Source organism: Lactuca saligna, chromosome 8 (assembly GCF_052625555.1).
Source record: "Lactuca saligna cultivar CGN05327 chromosome 8, ASM5262555v1, whole genome shotgun sequence".
Taxonomy (NCBI): domain Eukaryota; kingdom Viridiplantae; phylum Streptophyta; class Magnoliopsida; order Asterales; family Asteraceae; genus Lactuca; species Lactuca saligna.
In genome coordinates this window covers 16,647,461-16,669,115 of record NC_136424.1, presented here as the reverse complement: position 1 = coordinate 16,669,115, position 21,655 = coordinate 16,647,461, and the positions used below count along the sequence as shown (strand labels likewise).

Here is a 21,655-nt window from a genome sequence, read left to right as displayed (position 1 = left end):
GTCGTCCATGTGTATTGGTAAACAAATGCCAGATAGACCAATGTCAAATGCTTGATTTATCTGAACAAAGTCATAAATCTTGATTGTTGAAAAGATGGATGAACGGAAAAGAAGCTAGTAATTTTTAATGTTTAATTTATCTGATATTCTTTTTGTTTATCTAGGAAAATTGTATGCAAGTTAGCTTGGTTGCAGCATAGATTTAGATGTTACAACTAATGGCTGAATTGGGTTGGGATGTACTCATGTAAGTAAGAAAAGATAAAGAATTCACCTCAAAAACAAAGTCAAGGTGCCCCACAACACAAGCACCACACCTTGAGAAATATATACAACTCAATTATTATTGTTATTGTGATGTATTTGGAGACAAATCCAACTTAATTAAGATTAAAGTTGCAATGCAAGTAGCCACAGAAGGGTATTATCGTCCTTATTTTATTGTTCGGCCTTGCATAGGAAATCAAGTCTTTGGTATCAGATTTCAGGAACACCTTCAGCTATAACCAAAAGAACTCACCCCAACCCATGATTACCCCCATTCACATACCCAAAAAAAAAAAAAAAAAAAAAAAAAATCTTTTCAATGAATGTTACAGCTTTGCAGTAGAAATATGAGGCAACAATCTGTTGAAATAGTTTATACATAAATACTAAAACACACTAAAATTAGTAAGCAGGTTACCACCATCTACTTTGTATACAATATTCTATTCTCATCCAACAAGAACATGTACACTTCCTACTTGCCATCTGATGTTGAATATCTTCCAATCTTGGCCTACACACAACAATTTCAGAAAACAGATCTAATCTGAGAAGCTATATAATATAATATAATATATTGGTGTTTATTTTTTAAGATAATAACAAAAACTGACCACAATTGTTGGGTCTCATTCAACAAACTCACCACCATTTTACCCTTTAAACAAAAGTACCACCAACTCCACAAATTGCAAAATTACTTTTACCGACAAAGGTTGCAAAAAGCTTTAATTTTTACTTTTTATTTTTTGTATATACTTACAATTTTTTTTAATTATTTACTTAAAGAATAATTTACATTATTGGTCCCTGAGCACAGCTGGCTCTTTCATATTTAGTCAAAAAGATCTCTTGCAGTTTTGGTACTTATTTGAGGTTTATGTAACATTTTTTTTGTCTCTATTCCAAGTAAAGCAACATTATTTTTTGGGACCAAAAACGTTGCAATAAAGAAGAACCTCAAATAAGGACCATAAATTGCAAAGATAACCTTTTCAACATAAATTGCAAAAATCAGCTAAACTATACTCAGGGGACCAAAAATGTAAGTAACATTTGGTTATTTTTCAAAGATTTTTAGTTCTTTGGGCACCATTCATAAAGCAATTTACAATTCTTAATCAACCCTATTTGCCAAATTTGATGGTTATTTTGTTTAAAGGGAAAAAAAAGCTGTCACTTTGTTAAGACAACCATACTATTTTGATTATTTTAGTAGTATTATTCCTGATTTTTGACTTGATGCACATAGAACAGCTTAATACAGAAAGTCAAGGAAATGAGGTTTTAAATTACTTACCAAGAGTCTTCAATGCAAAAAAGACATTCATGTTCAGATCTTGTTTTTCACGAGGTCCGTTGCTCTCTTGATCCACTTACGAACTGCTACCCACCACTCTAGTTCTTCGATGATCTTCACCTTTAAAGCTGCAGAGGCATTGGACCTTAAGGTAAGATTTATCATCTTTTCAAGGAACTTCGTTGTGCAGAGATGCTTCTGATTTAATCTAAAAAAGAGCCTCGGACTATCCTTTTCATTAGAGAAAATGATCCCCAGTTCAGGATCCTCAGTTGGTCCTCGGTGTCTGTTTTCAATTCCTTCAAGATATTGGTTCATCTCTTTGGGTGGATTATCCACAAAGCTATCAAATCGTTCTGCATCAATGCTGCCAAGATCATAGGTCAAAGACCTTAGAAATCTCTGGATTTGGAGAAAGGGAAATCGGGAAGGTTGATGAGTGAGGAGTTTGGTCTGGAAGTGTTTGGCAATCATGTATAGGTCGTTGGGATTGAGGTTTGGAAAATCGGCTTCGGAGAAGAAATATTTTTTGTTATCGCTTCGCACCACTTCGAAACTGAAGTAGTCTTCCTTCTGAAAAGACCTCTTCTTATATCCCACAACTCTTATGATCCTCCGAAGAGACCATACATCTTTTGGGGGCTGAGCATGAGCCTTGAAAAACTCCTCTAGTCGGTTCAGCTCAATTGGGATTTGCATTTCCCTTGAGAGGTGTGGATGCAGTGGTGGGAAAACTGAATAATAGCGTGCATTTGGAGACATGGGTATATCCCACTGATATTCATCGGAGGCAGGAGGAGCTGCAGTTTGTTTAGGCACGAGTTCATCATCCTTCAATTGTTTGATAACATAGACCAAAGGAGATAAAGCGTGTTGCTCCTCCTTACTTGAGTTCGCCTGAAAGAAATGTGCTGCTGCCACCTCATGTTTCTTATCTTCCTCAGACACTCGAAAGGACTTCATCTGATTCCGACTCACTTCAGGAACCTCCAAAGGCCTTTTGCCTTTACCTTTACTGGAAGCTTTTTGGGTTTCAGGTAACATCAGAGCTATTTGGGTAGGAGGCATGACAAATGAAGTGGGAGGAGATGGCGGAGGAATTGTGGTCTTTGGAGGTGGTTGACGTCGGGATACCTCATCTATCTTGGGAGAAGGAGAAGTTTCTGTTATCACCACATTTTCATCTTCTCCAGCTTCAACCACCGATTTTGAACCTTTTAAGTTCTCTATCAGGTCAAACACTTTTTGGAACGATTGAGGAACCTGTTTGCTTAGCTCCTCATTGGACAGAGTCTTTGGAAGTACATCCACAGAATTTTGAATTTTCTGGATGGCAAAGAGGATTTCATCAAATCTTACATTACGGGGTCTTAGCAGTTGTTGTGCAGACTGTATTACTTTAACCAAAACAGCCTGAAGAATTATATTTTTGTTGCGATAATCACAGAGCTGCTCACTTAAACGGACAATCTCATCTCCATGTTGGTGGCCCACAGTGTTGGTGAGGTGGTCATACGACTGTTGAATTTCCTTCACCATTTTCAACATCTCATCCATCCGATCCAAATACTTAAATGTGTCATTGGTCCTCTTCTGCTCCATTTTCTTCAGAGCATCTGCAGTAGATTTGACAATTGATTCCCGAAGCGTCTTTTCCCTTGTCTCAAGATTAGGAACCCTTTGGGCTAAGGATGTCACAACCTTCTGCATTTCCACAAACTCTTCCTTGTTCACAAACTTCTCCTTAGATGGAGGGATCTTGTTTACAAGCTCAAGAACCTCAGACAACTTCTGGTTGAGGGAATTAAATTCCACCCTGGAGACATATTTGGACTTCTTCTTCTTCTTCAGTTTAGTGCGTCTGACAGTGGTGGTTGGAAGAGTGCTGGTGTCTCGTTTGGGAAGTTCCTGACTTTCAGTTTCTGAAGTTGCCAAGAAAAGAGTAGATTTGGAGGGTTTGATTGTCTCCATAATGGAGTGTGAATCAGAGTCTTGGATGAGTCCATCATCAGCAGCAAACACAAAGTCCTTTTCCATGTCTTGAGCAGACTCCATACCAGTCTTTGTGAATGGGTCCAAAGACTCCTCACAATGGATGGCAAGCTCAATAAGTTTATCCGTGGTCGGGACCCTATCTTCCTCTTCCCTCTGTTGTTGCTCCTCAAGCAACATTCCCACTAATTCCATTCGCTCCTCTTCTTTCTTTTCCCCAGCCTCTCTTAATTCACTAAGAACCTGTTGCAATTGGTTGGTGGCAACTTGTTCTTTCTCAGAAGCATTCTTCTCCAGCCCTTGTATACTTTCATCATTGTTTATTAGATCATGACTTTTTTCGACACTCACATCTTCCTTTTGAGAGGAAGGGGGTTGTGTATGTGTTATATTCCAATGTTTTTGTGAGACATCATCTTCGTGAGTGGATGAAGAGGTAGATGACTGTGACCCAACGGTAGATCTTTTTTCAGCATCCTTCACCTTTTGAGATTTTGTGGGTTGTCTTTTGGCTTGAGGAGAAGGAATGGTGTCACCTTTTCTTTTACCAGTAGTCTTCTTTACTTTCAAGGCATTTTTCTTTTGTTTTGTAGGACTGGAAGTATGTTGTGAGGGTTGGGTAGGGAGTTCAGGTTCTGGAGGACCCGTTTCCTCTATATGTCTGATGAGAACTTTGGAGTTCTTTTCAATATATTGAAGCATTGCTTCGGGGAGACGAGCAACCTTCACAAATGCAGATTGATTTGGGATAGTATGCCTGGATAAGGCACGAGGAGTGAACATCTCCTCTTCTTTAGGTAATGGGATCTTCAGCTTGTTATACACACTTTGGAGTGCAAGTGCCCAAAACCTTGCACAAGGAATTGCCTTCTTCTTTGGAAAGACATAACTAGTAAAATCACTCCAGATAGTGGTTCCAAAGTCCACTTCCTTCCCAGTGTACATACCAAAAATAAGTACAAGAAGCTGCCTACTTAGCATGTCAGTTCCTGCAACCCTTCCTGAGAGGCACCGCAGAATGATGTGAAACAAAAAATGCCACATGCCTGGAAGCTTGCCTTTCCTGAAGTTTGAAAACGACTCAAGCTTTGGAGGTAAATACCCCATTTGATCAAATACATCAAAGATTTCTTCATTTGTGGGTTCATATAACGTCTTTTTTTCCTTGCTCTCTGGAAGGCCAATAGCCTCCAGGAACTCAACCTTAGACAGTTTGGTGGTCTTATCTTTATTGATGTTGAACTCAATGTAGTCTTCCTCAGAGTTATAGACAGCAGTGGAGTATGCCTTATGAATGATGCTTAAAGGAAACTCGATTGATTTAGTCAAGGGTTTGTGAATAGGGTGACTTTTTAGAAACTCAATCATTATATGGAGGGTAGGGTCAAACTTTTCAAGGTCAAGGTCTGCCTTAAGATTGCAGGAACCAACATGCATTGCGACTTCTTGGGAAGAAGGTCCCGTCCTGGTCATCACCATGATTGGATTTTAGAGCAAATGGAATGAACACACGAGAGAACAGAGTGAAATATCAGAACTGTTGGAGAGAGAAATTAGGTGCATCAGGTTAAGAAGACAGGGCTTTGCTTCTGAATGACTTGGCTAAACCAGGACTTCTGCTTCTGTCTCGGCTCCATATTGAACGCTGGGCAACAAAAGTATTCAAATGTAAAATGTTCAGAAAGCTACAATTTAGCAGTGGAGAATACAAGTAAGGAGTCGGTTCTCAAAAAGGATCTTCAAATATTAACACAAAAACAGTTTTTTATAATTCAAGGAAGTCATGTAAGTGCTATAAACAGGCAGATGGTGACCACTGTTTACGACTCATGAAGCAATCAAGCGCGCACATCATTCAAACACAGGAGGTACATTTTTTATTTGAGGTATAATCGACTAATTTCAAGTTCAGAATTGATGACCACTGTTTACAACTCATGAAGAAATCAGATAACTTCACTAAATCGTGCAAAGAAAAACAATGCAAACTAATAGAAATGTTGATGTTAAATTGGTATAAGGATCCAAATCCATTCTGATTTAGCGGAGGGTATATTCAAAAATTCAAAGAACAGAACAGCATTTTGAATCAGCTCAAGAGTGACTCAAAAGAACGGACGAATTCCGAGTAAGAGAACAGTGACGAACTTTTTTTTATCAAATCTAAAGCGCGTGACACAATAATGTAATCATGTCGTTCATTTGATCATGGACTAACCTTAATTTGTCGTTGTCTTAGGTACACTTCAACTGAAATTAAAGCGCCACACCGAAATCTGAAACCCTAGATTCGCATACATTTGAAAGAATTGGGAACAAGAGAACAGTAGTATGTCGAGGACAAATAGATGAGCTCACTGATAGAGTGCCGTGGACCCGTGGTATGTACTGGAAACGCTTATGTTCATTTTAGATCATATACTTTTATTAAATAACATTTTACCCTCTATACATTTAGGTAGGCTTTACAATCAAGTTGGGTTCGGGTTGACGATTTAAAAAACATAAACTCAACCCAACCCATATAATATATGGGTTGGCGGGTCACGGATTGACTGACTGAAAATCCCAACCCAACTCATATAACCCATTTAAGTATATATAGGTTCGTAGATTCATAGGTTAGTGGGTCGAACCCAATCCGTATAACCCATTTAATAAATAAGCAACATATTTTCAAAAAATAAATTTTTTCAACATAAAATCATAAAGTCATTCACATTCAAATAAATTTGAAAAATAAAAACATTCATACAAACTGCAACTCTTCAAAAATATCTAAAAACCAATTTGATAGTTCATTCATGCTATAATTCTTACTTCTTCCTCCAACACTAACTTCTTCATGATCATCAAAAAGTTCAATTTCAGTTTAAAATCACAGATTCACAGTAGGGAATTACCTATTTAGGAAGAAATTTCATAGTGGGTATATGGTAGTTGATGCATTGTTAATCACCGGTCGACGGAGGTGGGTCGATTTAGGGTCGAAGCAGGAGCGAGTGATAAAGATAGTGGTCGATTTATGTGTTTTCCGATTTTTCTCTCGTCATTTGGTGGTATGCGACAGTGCGAGCTGAGTAGCCGATGAGCTGACATCATGTGGGCTAGTAAGTGATCGGCAAATCAATGAGCAGGTGACAGTGTGAGGACGTAAGGAGCGGTCATCGACCAATGGTGGTCTGGTGGATGCGTTCTTCGTCATCGACCACAAAAAACTAGTCACATGATTATACCAATACAAAATGAATACAATGATACGAAATATTACGAATACAGAAGAAAATTAAATTTCATTAATAACTAAGTATATATTTTTTTTAAATGTAATATATATATATATATATATATATATATATATATATATATATATATATATATATATATATATATATATATCTTAACAAGCATTTAGCCTCAAATGTTGAATTTTAAGAGGTACACCCCTTAAGCCATCATATACAACAAGGCATTGCAGAGTAAATAATCCGGTCAAACAATTGAAAAGGTCAAAGCTAAGGGGCGGGTCGTAAGCTAACAAACTCTTCTAAATTATAAATCTGCCAACATTATTTCCGCACATTCAGCCAATTGAATCGGTCAACATGAAATACGCTATATATTGCATATTCTCTCTCATCTCAGTCAACACGACATTTCCTTCAACCACTCACCATCTCAATCTTTTTCAAGATCAGAAAACCCTAAGCAGGGCCGGTCCAAACATCTTGCAAACTAGACAAACTTAATGGTTTGAAAAAAATATGCATAGATCCTTTATAGATTTAATTGAAGACGTCAAAAAAAATTTGTTTCTTCTTTTTCTAGCTTCCAAAAAAATGTTTTTTGGAAAACATTGTAGATTGTAAATAGTTAAACACTATCTAATTATGGGAAAATATTACATCTGATTTTTGGTATATGATTTATGTCTCAAAGTTGTAGAAGCCTAATATCATATTCAATTTAAATCAATGTGCAACTGCAAATTAAAATCAGAAACAAACAATCAAACATCTGAAAATTAGAATTGGATTTAAAGTTTTGAATTCTGAATCATATATCAACAAAAAAAATATTACCTTCTTTAGTAAAAAATCTAAAAAGTAGGTAGAAGATATAAAGTCAAGTATCGGGAAATCTGAGAACATCCAAAACCAGAATATATATATATATATATATATATATATATATATATATATATATATATATATATATATATATATATATATATATATATATATAAGCTTTCAGCATTTGATTAGATACCAGGAGTAGGAACGTGAATACAAAATAATTTTTTTGTTCTGAATCAGATCTCTACCAACTCTCTCTTTTTGTTCATTTACTCATTACTTGAAATCTGTAATTATTTTTTTGTTAAAATCATCATCTGGAATCAGTTACTGGGACCTTTGTTCCGGCACAGAACATCTCCGCTACCACTCATGCACCTCTCCTTCTCACAACCTATATCATCATTAGATGCTTCTTTGTTTCCTCTCAGCTCCGTGATTCTTCGTCGTCATCAGGTTCCATTCTCTTCTGATCATGGAACAAGGTAATTATTGCATTGTGTTGAATGTATTGTTCTTTTAGGTATTCAACATACAGGGGAATTTCAATAGAATAATGCTATAAATGGAAAGGACTTCAAGTATGTTTTTTTAGTTGCCAACAGTGCCCTCAATGGTCAAAATGACAAAGAAAAATAAGAAAAGGCAAGGTTGTTGAAGGTCAGTGTCAATCACATGAATGTTAATTTTACAAAAATGTCATTTTATTCCTAATATCCATATCTCATCCATTACCTACACTATTATAGGGATACATACGAGGCATCAGACAAGTTTACACTAAATATTTTACAAATAAGGGTTTGACAAAGAAACAAGTGGCAATGGCTACATATCTCATTGATAAATTAGCACTTAGAGCAGGAATCGAGAAGGTAGTATTGCTATCTATGAGAGAATGGAATTCAAGATTCCATTCCACCTTAAAATCCATATTTGATGGATTTCACATTTATGCTTATGAGATGATGATGAAGCTGATACAGTTGATTGTTGCACATTGAAAGTAGAAAACATTGAGCCACAACCTCCAAATATCCTCAAGGTAACTTATGCATGAAAATATTCTAAAAATGAAAAAAAAAAGGGTAATTTTGACTTTTGATGTTTTTTCCAGTTTGACTTTCTTGGTAAAGATTTAATAAGATACCAAAACGAGGTTGAAGTTGAGCCACTGTCTTCAAAGCAATCAACAATTTCGAACATGTGAGTATCAGCCTTCATTATAGGGCATTTTTGCTTTTTTGATGATAGGGATGAGGACGGCGTTAACGTCCTTTTGGGATTAATTGCATAAATAAGGGAAGAAGGGTAATGAAGATCATTTTGACAAGCTGGATACAAACACATTGAATGCTTATTTAAAGGAACTCATGCTTAGCTTCACATCTAAAGTTTTATATTCATATAATGCATCCATCACACTGGATGATATGGTAACATCAATACTAACATCACTTTTTTCATTTGTGTTATATTAGATAAATTAGGGTAAATTTATAAAAAGTTAAAACTCAATGGGGACGCCTCTTTTCCTGTTGTGTTGCAACAGATACTTGATCCTTCTCTTTAAAAAGAACTAGCACCACTGTCGACCTTATCCGAGGCCCCTTCTTGATCTTCTTGGGTGCTGCTGTTGATGTTAAAAAAAAAACTTCTAGAGTAATGAACATTATGCCCTTCAATGTCATTTAAAGCTATAAACGGTGGGTCCTATCTCAAAATGAAGAAAAAATATGAGAATTGTTTAATAAAAAGTTAAATTGGTATAAACAGAGTTTTTTCTAATGTTTAGTACGAGCAACAGAAAAAGATACCCAACATTTTGTAATTACTTAGGCTGGATGTGAAAAATAGATATTTAAGGTTTTATAATTACTTTGGTTGAAATTCAAAAAATAAAGGTTTTCCTAAGTTCAAGAAACAAAAAGTAATGGTGTTGAAGCTTTAACAAGTGGTTGTGGATACACAATTAAGTTTTCGAGTGTGGATATGTAGGATGAGGAGTCTTATAGGGGCCCACAAAGCGATGATTTGGTTGGGATTTTTATTTCGGTTACTGAGAATCAATATGCATTGGTTTTTGACATCGGCTTGGTAGTCAAGTAATGATATTGAAAAATGCAAAAGGAAAAAGGAAAAAGCGCTAAATGCATGGAATAACAACATACTTTCATTTATTTGTACTGGTAGACATGATTGTTTGTAATCTTTTTTAGGGGTTATGACCTTCCTGGTGTACTATGTGAGGACAACAGCAACCGGAAATGAAGACACTGCACTTATAGGGATAATTCCAAAATTTTCAAGCAACCCCTCTGTAAAGGCAATGTACTTATGGGGTTATACCAACAATAGCTTCAGAATATTCCAAAGTCTTCAAGCATACATCAGACCACAAAGTGTATTGCCCCAGCAAAGAGGAATACGCTCCTCCTATGCATGACGACAATGTCATTATGGGGCTATTCCAAAAAATTGCATCAAACTATTCCAAAGTCTTCGAGCATACATTAGACCATCAGCAATAGATAACCAGTAATAACACTGAACTAACCAAATATATAACATAAAACAGTGTCTCTCAATAAAAAAACTCTAGCCTCCACCACCGTACCACTATTTTCCACTGTCACGTACCCTATCTCTCTCTGTCTCCCTAAAAACCTCATCACTACTGCCACATGTGAGTTTCTCTAAAAAGAACCAACATGACTGCTGAGTTTCTCCATCTCTTTAACTGTATGTGAAACTTGGTATGTATGTTTACAAGTCCTAAATGGACTGTTGGTTTTAGTTTTCACTGATTTCTTTGTTTGGTTTGGTTGCAGGTTTAACGAAGTTTCAACAATCCAATCGTCAATTGGGTAAGTCTATTTTCTTTATTTTGTGTTGGTTTGGTTTCCCAACTATGGTTGCCATTTAAATTTGATAATTATTGGTTTAGCTATATCTCTCTTTCAGGTTTTTAGTACTCATTTTTTTCTGATGTAGACAATCTATATGAAGTAATCTACATACAAGAGCTCTCCAAAATTTACCAATAATTGAAGATCAAACCTTGAGAATATAAAGCATGGAAAACTCAAGTCAGACTAATGGTTTTCTACTATAAGTATTAGTGTTGTTGTTAATCAACATACATCATCTCTTCACACTTCAGTATTTTATAGTCTTTAGATATCATCCACCTTATGAACTTTAGATATTATCCACCTGGACATATGATGGCCGCTTTGCTTCCTTTTGTAGTTCGGTTTAACTTTCTATTTCTTTTTTATTTGTACTCTGTCCCAAATTTTATTGACAACTTTCAAGAGATTTATTATTTAAAATAAATTGTGGATAAATACTTAGACATAACTAAGTAAAATAAGAATCATTGTTTATGTTTATAAATGACATTAGATAATAGTATTTAATGCGTTTAATGTTGCAAACAAATATCCTTATTAGACTTTTTGAATAAATGGCCAAAAATATCAAAATTAAAACATAGTACAAATAAGTGTTAAGTCATAACCTAAAATCAATCGTAAAAGTTATTTAATTAGAAATAAACGAAATTTGGGCCATCTCCAAATGGTGTTTAATAGGAAACCAAATTGAAGGAATACAATATAATAAAAGGAAAAGAAATGTTATAGAAAAATAACATTAAATTCTATTTTTCATCTACCCAATTCCTAAAGAATATAAACATAATGCATAACAAAAAATCGATTGTCCAATTTTGAATAGTATTCGATCAAAAAACAATTTTCATTTTTTACTATCCATTCCGATTTGTTGTGATTTGAACAGATTTAAACATTGAAAAACAAATCATTGAATTGGTTGCGGACAAAACAATGGATGTGTTCTTTAGAATATGACATGTTTTTAAAAGAAATTATTCGACAACTATGGGGGACATGATTACATTAATGAAGAAAAAGATTTTTTTAAATGTGTTATCATGAATTAGAAACGGTCTATTTTCGACAATGGATGCAACATATAAAAACACTTATCCAACATACACAAAAAAGACTAAGGTCCCGTTTGATAGTTGTTAAGTGCGAAAGTGCTGACTGGAAAGGTCTGTCTGGATAAGAAATATTGACTGAGTAAGAAACCATGTTGTTTGATTGTATATCTGACTAAATGTACCAACTAATGAAAAATGATCATTTTACCCTACTGCTCTCCTCTACAGATGAAGTTGTTGAAGAGTTATAAAAACATACATTTTAAGCATAAATTTGATTCAACATTTAGAACAAACCATACATCTAATATTTTTGTACCCAAAATACCCCTACTCATGAAAATGTCATAAATAACAAAACAAATCAACAATACACCAATTAGCAATCCAAGACCATTCATTGAATCAATTTCCTCTTGATGTAGATATTTCAAATAAATCTTCAACTTGGAAGACAATGCCACCTTTGCAACACTTGCTCCACAGGCAGCTGCTAATATGGATGACCCGATTAAGATTCTTCCATGAACAGTGACCTCTCAATCAGTTGGGTAAACTCTCTTACTTCAAAATCGGGAATATGTTGAGTTTTTATGGTCAAACAAGACCTTTTTCAATGAAGATGAAAATCAAGAGTGAAAACATCTAATTAAAGAAAATATTAAACCACAAGCAAAATACAAAGTTAAAAACCTGGTAATTTATATACACATAATAACTATACAAAACATATGGAGCTTTTATCCATCTATAGAGTGAAAGCATAGCAATGAGCAGAGAGCTTCTTAACAGGCCATCAACATCAAAATCAAAAATCAAATAAAATAGAAATAAAAACAAATCATCACCAAATTAACCCTAGGTTATGATATTGGTTGAACAAATGTTGTTAACTTCTTCTCATATGAAAAGCAATCAGAGGCATGCCATAATTACATAATCTACAAAATTAATAAGCTTTAACACAAATCATAGGAAGTATGACCTCATAACAGCAAAAACCCAATTGAGAACAACAAACATAAAGAGAAACATAAACAGAGCAGCAAAATCGGTACTTTAATGAGAAGAATCAGAACTTTGATGAGAAAAATTGGAACTTTAAAATCAGATAAGAAGAATTGGAGGCGTACCTGATGAGAAGTAGAGAAAGAGTCGATCGGTGGGGGGCAGAGGCACAAATCGTCGACAGTCAAACGGATTTAGCTAACCGAGTCAACCAAAATTGTCTGACCCAACTCGGTCAGACCCATATCAAACATGGCCTAATACATTAAATTGTCCGTCGAAAAAAACCAATCGATGAATTGAAAGTAATGCTTATTGATATAATGTTTAGCAACCATCATTGTAAAGTAGCTTCATTTAAACACTTAAATTATATATAAAATTAGTAATGTTTAGCAATTTTCATTTTAAAGTAGCTTAATTGAAATACTTAAATTATATATAATTGGTATTTGTAAGATAAAAGTGGTAATTACATCCATTTTTGATTGTAGGTTTCACTTGATTTAAAGTTATATGTAATTGCTGAAGTCAGGATTATTACCTTAGATCTAAACTTCAACATGAAACTTATATTGCCGATGCTTGTTATATCTTGAATATTCACATTTTTATCTTTGTTAATTTTTTCTTTAATTTAACTAAATGCTCAATAATATTATATAAAGTTATGTTTAAATAATTATTTTGGTAAATAGTTTTTTAAAGACCCTTTAATTGATTTGGGGCTTGGACTAAAGGAGTGACAATAAACATATCATCAATAATAATCTCTTTTTTCGATGGAAAATCAACAATAATTTGTGAATTAGAAGTAATGTATTTGTATTTTATTTTTCTCTAAAATAGGGATGATAGAATCATTTTTAAATGGATAATTTATATCATGTTTATGGACATAAATTAATTCAAACCATTGAAAAAATAAAAAGTAAATTTTATTTGATTAAACATAACCCAAATAAAAAAAATCTTAAGTAATATGAAAAAATTTCTTCGTGTCAAGCTCCTTTCTGATTATTGTATTCTTTATAATATTCAATATCATTTAAGTTAATCAAAATCAACTTGATATTCTAATTCTGAAAAATTCATTTCAACATGTTTTGATTAAGATTGACGAAATATTTTTTATTGATTCTAAATTATAACTCCTGCGACTATTTATATTCCTTGATCCCTATGAAAACATCCCAAATGGCAATAAGTAATGACAATCGATGAGATAAGTGGGCTACTTTCATGCCATATTGTAAGCCGTAACAGCAAGCTCCACTTGCAAGAAAAGAAAATAGTAACTAACTGGTTTTGGTTGAGTGAGCTCAAACACATACATCATTATTTACGTCCACCACCTCTACACTCTAGTGAATAGTGATGTTGAAGATGAATTCTTGGTCCCTGAAGTTTTAGTTTTTGTTCAACTCCAAGTTGCCAGCCATGTAGGAATGATGTCACATAACATAAAAGACACGATTCATCAAAATTAAATTGCCACGTAGATTATCACCAATTTCTCATATGTTGTTTCCCTTGATCCAGAGGTTTCAAATCAAGTGGGGACCACAGCTCCAGGCAGCATCTTTGAGTGCTTGCTTCATTTTTAGCTTGTGCAGACTCCATTTCACCACCACTTTTGGCTCTCCTCCCTACTTTTTGGTAAATAAAAGATTAAGCAGGAATTATGATATTTATTACCCTTCAAAACTTTGGAAAGGGAAAATTGCAATAATGTATAAAGAAAATGTACCTACATTGGTATTCTGAGTTACATATTGTTATTATCATTAAAAAAAAATTAAGTACATTGCTATTAGAAGTAAAAGGGTTGGTGTCTTAATACATTAAGCCAGGTTTTTTTTACTTAACTCATTAAGTCATTCTATCCAGGTTAAGTAAAAAAAAAAAAAAAAACAGTCCGCATAGCTGTCCAGATTAAGTGCTTACACATCAAACCAAAAAGAAACATCCCCTTGAGAAATATATACAACTAAATAATTATTGTTATATATAGGAGGTCAGGTACCTTCATAGATTCCACCTGTCAGGCTGTCACATGCGTGATTGTGTTGTATAACTCATTAGACATCCCACCCTGTATTTGTAGTTGTATTTGTATTTGTATTTGAAAGAAGAAGCTTAAAATTATGTCTCACAATTGAACTTACTAATAAAACAACATGATCAACTAAAGTCAAACATGTTTACTTACAGTTACAGATATGGAGGGAGACAAATCCAATAGAATCCAGGGCTGTACAATTTGCATTATTGTAACAACCACCACCACACCAACTGTTGCTGAACCAATAACAACCCATGATTACCCACCCCCATACACACATATATGACCACACCACAAGAAATGAACCACTCCCATCAAAGAATGTTTACTCTTTTGCTATTGTACCAGACAGAGAGCAAAAAGACTACTTAATAGTAGCAAAAGAGAAACAACACTAAAATTAGTAAACAGGATACCACCATCACCATGTTCTTGATTCAAGAACAAAACACCATTACTACACCCCCATGAGACGACTTCTTCTAACTTTATCAACAATATTCTGTTTCACTTGTTAGTCGAAATCCTTGATTCTGTATACTTCCCACTCATGATGTGAGGTCGAATGCCTTCCAATCTCAGCCTACACACAACAATATTTTAATCTCATAAGCTATAATATATATACATATGTTGGTGCTTATTTTTTTGGATAATCACAAAAAATGATCACCATAGTTGGGTCTCATTTAACAAACTGACCACGTTTTTACCCTTTTAAACAAAAATACCGCCAATTACTTTTACTGGCAAAGGCAGCCAAAAAAAAAAATTCTTTTGCAAACTGTCAGTTACAAAATATGATTTTTTTGTAGATACTTATTTATTAAGTAATTTACATTTTTGGTCCCTGTGTATAGCTGTTTTTTTTTTTTTTTTTAACTTTGTTCAAAAAGAATTCTATTGCAATTTTGGTACTTGAATGTTTCTGTAATGTCTTTTTTGTCTCTATTGCAAATAAAACGACAATATTTTTGGTACAAAAGTGCAAAAATTAGCTACACTCTGGACCAAATATAGGCACTTTATTTGGAATAGGACCGAAAACGTTACAAGAACGGGAGTAACTCAATAAGGACCAAAATTGTAAGATAACTTCTTGGAATAAAATTGCAAAAATCAGTTACGCTATACTCAGGGACCAAAAATGTAATTTATTCTTAGTTATTTTTTAAAGTTTTTTTTTGTTTTCATGGGACCATTAATAAAGCAATTTGCAATTGGCCCAATTGCCAAATTTGATGGTCATTTTGTTTAAAGAGGAAAAAAGTTGTCAATTTGTTAAACGACCATACAATTTTGATTATTTTAGTGATTATCCCTGATTTCTCACTTGATGCAAAAAGAACGACTTAATGCAGAAAGTCAATGAAATGAGGTTTTAAATTACTCACCGATAAGATACGTATATCTAGTGTTTTCAATGCAAAAAAAGACATTCTGTTGGACCATGTTCAGATCTTGTTTTTCACGAGGTACGTTACTCTCTTGATCCACTTACGAACAGCTACCCACCACTCTAATTCTTCAATGATCTTCACCTTTAAAGCTGCAGAGGCATTGGACCTTAAGGTAAGATTTATCATCTTTTCAAGGAACTCCGTTTTGCATCGATGCTTCTGTTTTAATCTAAAAAAGAGCCTCGGACTATCCTTTTCATTAGAGAAGATGATCCCCAGTTCAGGATCCTCGGTAGGTCCTCGATGTCTGTTTTCAATTCCTTCAAGATATTCGGGTGGATTATCCACGAAGCTATCAAATCGCTCTGCATCAATGCTGCCAAGATCATAGGTCAGAGACCTTAGAAATCTCTGGATTTGGAGAAAAGGAAATCGGGAAGGTTGATGAGTGAGGAGTTTGGTCTGGAAGTGTTTGGCAATCACGTATAAGTCATTAGGATTGAGGTTAGGAAAATCGGCTTCGGAGAAGAAATATTTTTTGTTATCGCTTCGCACCACGTCGAAACTGAAGTAGTCTTCCTTCTGAAAAGACCTCTTCTTATATCCCACAACTCTTATGATCCTCCGAAGAGACCATACGTCTTTTGGGGGCTGAGCATGAGCCTTGAAAAACTCCTCTAGTCGGTTCAGCTCAATTGGGATTTGCATTTCCCTTGAGAGGTGAGGATGCAGTGGTGGGAAAACTGAATAATAGCGTGCATTTGGAGACATGGGTATATCCCACTGATATTCATCGGAGGAGGGAGGAGCTGTAGTTTGTTTGGGTACAAGTTCATCATCCTTCAATTGTCTGATGTCATCGACCCACAGAGTTATAGTGTGTTCCTTCATCTCTTTCTCACACACTGGAAAGGTTTTCATCGGACTCATTTGAGAAATCTCCAAAGGCATTTTGCCTTTATCATTGATGGGAGCTTTGGGGGTTTCAGGGAACTCTGGTGTGATTTGGACACGAGGCATGACAAATGAAGTGGGAGAAGATGGAATCTTTGGTGATTCGTGAATCTCACATTCAGTGGGAGGAATTGTGGTGTTTGGAGGTGGAGGAGGTGGTTGAGGTTTGGATACCACATCTATCTTGGGAGAAGGATAAGTTTCTGTAATCACCACGTTATCATCTTCTCCAGCTTCATCTACGAACCTTGAACCTTTTAAGTCGTCTATCAGGTCAAACACTTTTTGGAACGATTGAGGAACCTGTTTGCTTAGCTCATCATTGGACAGAGTCTTTGGAAGGACATCCACAGAATTTTGAACTTTCTGGATGGCAAATACGATTTCATCAAATCTTAAATTACAGGGTCTTAGCAGTTGTTGTACAGACTGTATTACTTTAACCAAAACAGCCTGAAGAATTATATTTTTGTTGCGATAATCACAGAGCTGCTCACTTAAACGGACAATCTCATCTCCATGTTGGTGGCCCACAGTGTTGGTGAGGTGGTCATACGACTGTTGAATTTCCTTCACCATTTTCAACATCTCATCCATCCGATCCAAATACTTAAATGTGTCATTGGTCCTCTTCTGCTCCATTTTCTTCAGAGCATCTGCAGTAGATTTGACAACTGATTCCCGAAGCGTCTTTTCCCTTGTCTCAAGATTAGGAACCCTTTGGGCTAAGGATGTCACAATCTTCTGCATTTCCCCAAACTCTTCCTTGCTCACAAATTTATCCTTAGATGGAGGGATCTTGTTTACAACCTCTAGAACCTGAGACAGCTTCTGGTTGAGGGAATTAAACTCCACCCTGGAGATATATTTGGATTTCTTCTTCTTCTTCTTCTTCCATTTAGTGCGTCTGCGAGGTGTGGATGTACCCACAGTTGTGGTAGGAAGAGTGTTGGGAAGTTCCTGACTTTCAGTTTCTGAAGTTGCCAAGAAAAGAGTAGATTTGGAGGGTTTGAGTGTCTCCATAATGGAGTGTGAATCAGAGTCTTGGATGAGTCCATCATCAGCAGCAAACACAAAGTCTTTTTCCATGTCTTGAGCAGACTCCATACCAGTCTTTGTGGATGGGTCCAAAGACATGGCATGCTTAAGAAGTTTGACAGAAGTCCGGGCCCACTCTTCCTCTTCCCTCTTTAGCTGCTCATCCCGCAAAATTCTTACTAATTTCTTTCGCTCCTCTTGTTTCTTAGCCTCGGCCTCTCTTAGAGCTTCAGTTTTCTCTCGTTCCTCTTGCTCTCTCTGCATCTTAGCCTTTAGCTCATCCTCTTTCCTCTTATTCTGCATTAAAATCTCTTTTCTTTTCTTTCTATATTCTGCATGTTTCGCAGCTTTCACTTTCTTCGATTCTTCCTTTTCCATCTCGTCTCTTATTCTCTGCTCTCTTAGCATTTGCTCATACGGATATATATTATAGTAGTATATCTGAGAAAATCTCTCTTGCTCAGCACTCAATATCTCCTCTCTTTCACTCTGCTCTCTTTTTTGCCTCTCTTGTTCATCTCTTGCTTGCCTTACACTCTCACTCTCTGACGCTCTCACCTCTGCCTCACCAATGGAAATTCCAAAGAACCCTGTTTGCAAGGGTTGGTGTGCCATAGAACTAGACTCTTGGCCTGGGTTTGAGCTTGATTTCAGCATAGGCTCAAAAACTCTTCCTTGGGGTCCTTGATCCTTAGTATTATGTCCAGGAGATCCCCATAAGTTCTTCTCAAGTTGGATAGTGTGGAAAGAAGAACTTGTCTCTGTAGCCTCAAGATTGATATGTGAGTGTATCCCTGGGGTCTGCTTTTGAGAGGAAGGGGGTGGTGTATGTGCTATATCCCCATTTTTTTGTGAGACATCATCTTCTTCTTCAGAGGATAAAGAGATGTTAGAGGTAGATGATTGTGACCCAATGGTAGGTCTTTTGGCTTGAGGGGAAATAATGTTCTCACATTTTCTTTTGGTTCCAAGACCAGTAGTCTTCTTTACATTCAAAGCAATTTGCTTTTTACGTGCAGGACTTGAAGTATGTCCTTCAGTAGGCCTAACTGGTTGTGCGAATTGGATAGGGTGTCCAGTTTCTGGAGGATCTGTTTCCTCTATATGTCTAATGAGAACTTCAGAGTTCTTTTCAATATATTGAAGCATTGCTTCAGGGAGACGAGCAACCTTCCCGAATTCAGCTTGATCTGGGATAGCATATCCGGATACAGTACCAGTAGTGAACATCTCTTCTCCTTCAGGTAATGAAACATTCAGTTTGGTATGCAACTTTTGGAGTGCAAGTGCCCAAAACCTTGCACAAGGAATCTCCTTCTTCCTTGGAAACACACAACCAGCAAAATCATTCCAGATAATGGTTCCAAAGTCCACTTCCTTCCCAGTGTAAATACCAAAAAGAAGTACAAGAAAAGCCCTACTTAGTGTGCTAGTTCCTCCAACCTTTCCTGTAAGACACCGCACAATAATGTGCACCAAAAAATGCCAAATGCCTGGAAGCTTACCTTTCAAGAAGTTTCTGGCCCATTCAAGCCTTGGAGGTAAATACCCCATTTGATCCAATACATCAAAGAGTTCTTCATTTGTGGGTTCATAGAATGTCTTTTTTTCCTTTCTCTCTGGAAGCCCAATGGCCTCCAGGAACTCAGCCTTCCAGAGTTTGATAGTGTTATCTTTACTGATGTCGAACTCGATGTACTCTTCATCAGAGTCATAAATGGCACTGGAGTATGCTGTGTGAATGATGCTTAAAGGAAACTCGATTGATTTAGTCAAGGGTTTGTGAATAGGGTGACTTTTTAGAAACTCAATAATTATATGGAGGGTAGGGTCAAACTTTTCAAGGTCAAGGTCTGCCTTAAGATTGCAGGAACCCACACGCAGTGCGACTTCTTGGAAAGAAGGCCCTGTCCTGGTCATCACCATGATTGGATTTTAGAGCAAATGGAATGAACACACGAGAGAACAGAGTGAAATATCTGAACTGTTGGAGAGAGAAATTAGGTGCTGATGGTTAAGAAGACAGGGCTTTGCTTCTGAATGACTTGGCTAAACCAGGACTTCTGCTTCTGTCTCTGCTCCATATTGAACACTGGGCACCAAAAGTACTCATATGTAAAATGTTCAGAACACTATAATACAGCAGTGGAGAATACAAGCAGACAGTAATCATACAGTCAGAAATCAACAGTTTGTTGCAACTCAAGGAAGACATGTAAGGGGTTGTTTCTTTTTTTATATATATTAAGTCCTGAATGGATAACGTGACTGAAATTATAATGATATCTGATTGTATACAGTAAGCTTGTTTCTTTTCTGAAATTAAAAAAACTGTCTGGGTATGAATAAATGTCCATTATACCCTCATACATAATATTTATCTTATAGTAAAATGACTATCAACTAAATAATTAATATATAGTTCGAAATATATGAATGATAAAAATATCTGATTATTAAAATCATGAATTATATTTTTCCTAGTTCTCCTTTTAAGTATTTAAACAAATAGTTTCATAGTTGGAAACACTTTGAATAATAAGTTATCTCTCGCTTATTCAGTAAGCCAAATGCTCACATCATTCAAACACAGGAGGTACATTTTTATTTGAGGTTTAATCTAATTTCAAGTTCAGGATTGACGAGCACTTAAAAAGAAATACAATGCAAGCTAAGAGAAATGTTGATGTTAAATTCGTATTAGGATCCAAATACATTATGATTTGACGGGGGTTTCTTGAAAAATTCAAAGAACAGAACAGCAATCTAAATTAACTCATGAGTGAATCGAAGAGAACGAACGAATTCCGATCTGTAAAAATTATATTTTCAATCAGGAAGAGAACAGTGACGAACTTTCTTTTTACGACATCTAAAGCGCATGACATAATAATATAATCATGTTGTTGAATTGATCATGAACTGACCTGAATACGTCGTTTCTTAGGTAAATTTCAACTGAAATTGAAGCGGAAGTTAAAACCCTAACATTTGAAAGAATTGGGGAAGACGAAGAGTTATTAGGGTCGGTTCACGGGTATTTATTTTCGCCCAATAATTGAACGGCGTGCATAATAATTGAACGAGGCGTGCTGACTCGCTGGTAGAGTGCTAGTACGGCCAAGGGTGTGAGCTAGGGATGCGTGTAGACTGAATACCCGAACCGAAACCGAAACCCGGACCGGATCAACCCGAATTAGGACCGAATAAGTTATTAGGGTCGGTTCACGGGTATTTATTTTCGCCCAATTCGGGTTTCGGGTTATTCGGTCGGGGTTACCCGAATAAAGACTTAATCGGGCCAAAAAGACCAACCCGGAATATAAATGTTCACTCTGGTGTGATCGTGCAAAAGACCCTTCGGTGATCGATCTTGCTATCAGCGTATCCCGCTATCATCGAAGTTTCAAAAAAAAAAAAAAAAAAACGAGTTTGCCCTAGTCGACCATTGTTTCACCCTTGTTGGCATCGATCGTTCCCTGTTTCCATCGACTCATCAATCGTTCCCTGTTCCCTGATTCATCGACTTTGCTGACTTGCTGAGTTGCTGTGATCAATCGTTCCCACTTCCCAGTTACACCTTCG

The 21,655-nt window shown here is 35.9% G+C and overlaps 2 protein-coding genes and 1 long non-coding RNA gene across 6 annotated transcripts; 1 reads left to right on the top strand and 2 right to left on the bottom strand.

Moving 5' to 3' along the window:
• Positions 1-580: 580 nt before the first annotated feature.
• LOC145010988 (uncharacterized) lies at positions 581-5,939 on the bottom strand. The gene is made up of 3 exons (XM_078969589.1): positions 5,778-5,939; positions 1,568-5,204; positions 581-781 (listed from the first exon to the last, which is right to left on the bottom strand). The coding sequence occupies exon 2, from the start codon at positions 5,036-5,038 to the stop codon at positions 1,601-1,603; it is 3,438 nt and encodes a 1,145-aa protein (XP_078825715.1). The 5' UTR covers positions 5,039-5,204; positions 5,778-5,939; the 3' UTR covers positions 581-781; positions 1,568-1,600.
• Positions 5,940-7,882: 1,943 nt separating this feature from the next.
• On the top strand, positions 7,883-10,986 carry LOC145008466 (uncharacterized). Of its 3 annotated transcripts, XR_013663465.1 has the most exons (7): positions 7,883-8,091; positions 8,159-8,295; positions 8,385-8,680; positions 8,753-8,841; positions 9,855-10,377; positions 10,467-10,502; positions 10,630-10,986. It is a non-coding gene; the product is annotated as an uncharacterized LOC145008466 (long non-coding RNA). The 3 variants fall into 3 exon arrangements; XR_013663464.1 differs by having other exon boundaries at positions 7,883-8,295; XR_013663466.1 differs by having other exon boundaries at positions 7,883-8,295; positions 9,855-10,391.
• A 2,848-nt stretch (positions 10,987-13,834) lies between these two features.
• On the bottom strand, positions 13,835-21,127 carry LOC145011863 (uncharacterized). Of its 2 annotated transcripts, none has more exons than XM_078970613.1 (5): positions 20,998-21,127; positions 16,073-20,162; positions 14,826-15,261; positions 14,640-14,708; positions 13,835-14,265 (listed from the first exon to the last, which is right to left on the bottom strand). In XM_078970613.1, the coding sequence occupies exon 2, from the start codon at positions 19,994-19,996 to the stop codon at positions 16,133-16,135; it is 3,864 nt and encodes a 1,287-aa protein (XP_078826739.1). In that variant the 5' UTR covers positions 19,997-20,162; positions 20,998-21,127; the 3' UTR covers positions 13,835-14,265; positions 14,640-14,708; positions 14,826-15,261; positions 16,073-16,132. The 2 variants fall into 2 exon arrangements, with proteins under 2 accessions (XP_078826739.1, XP_078826738.1); XM_078970612.1 differs by having other exon boundaries at positions 13,835-14,262.
• Between the last annotated feature and the right edge of the window lie 528 nt (positions 21,128-21,655).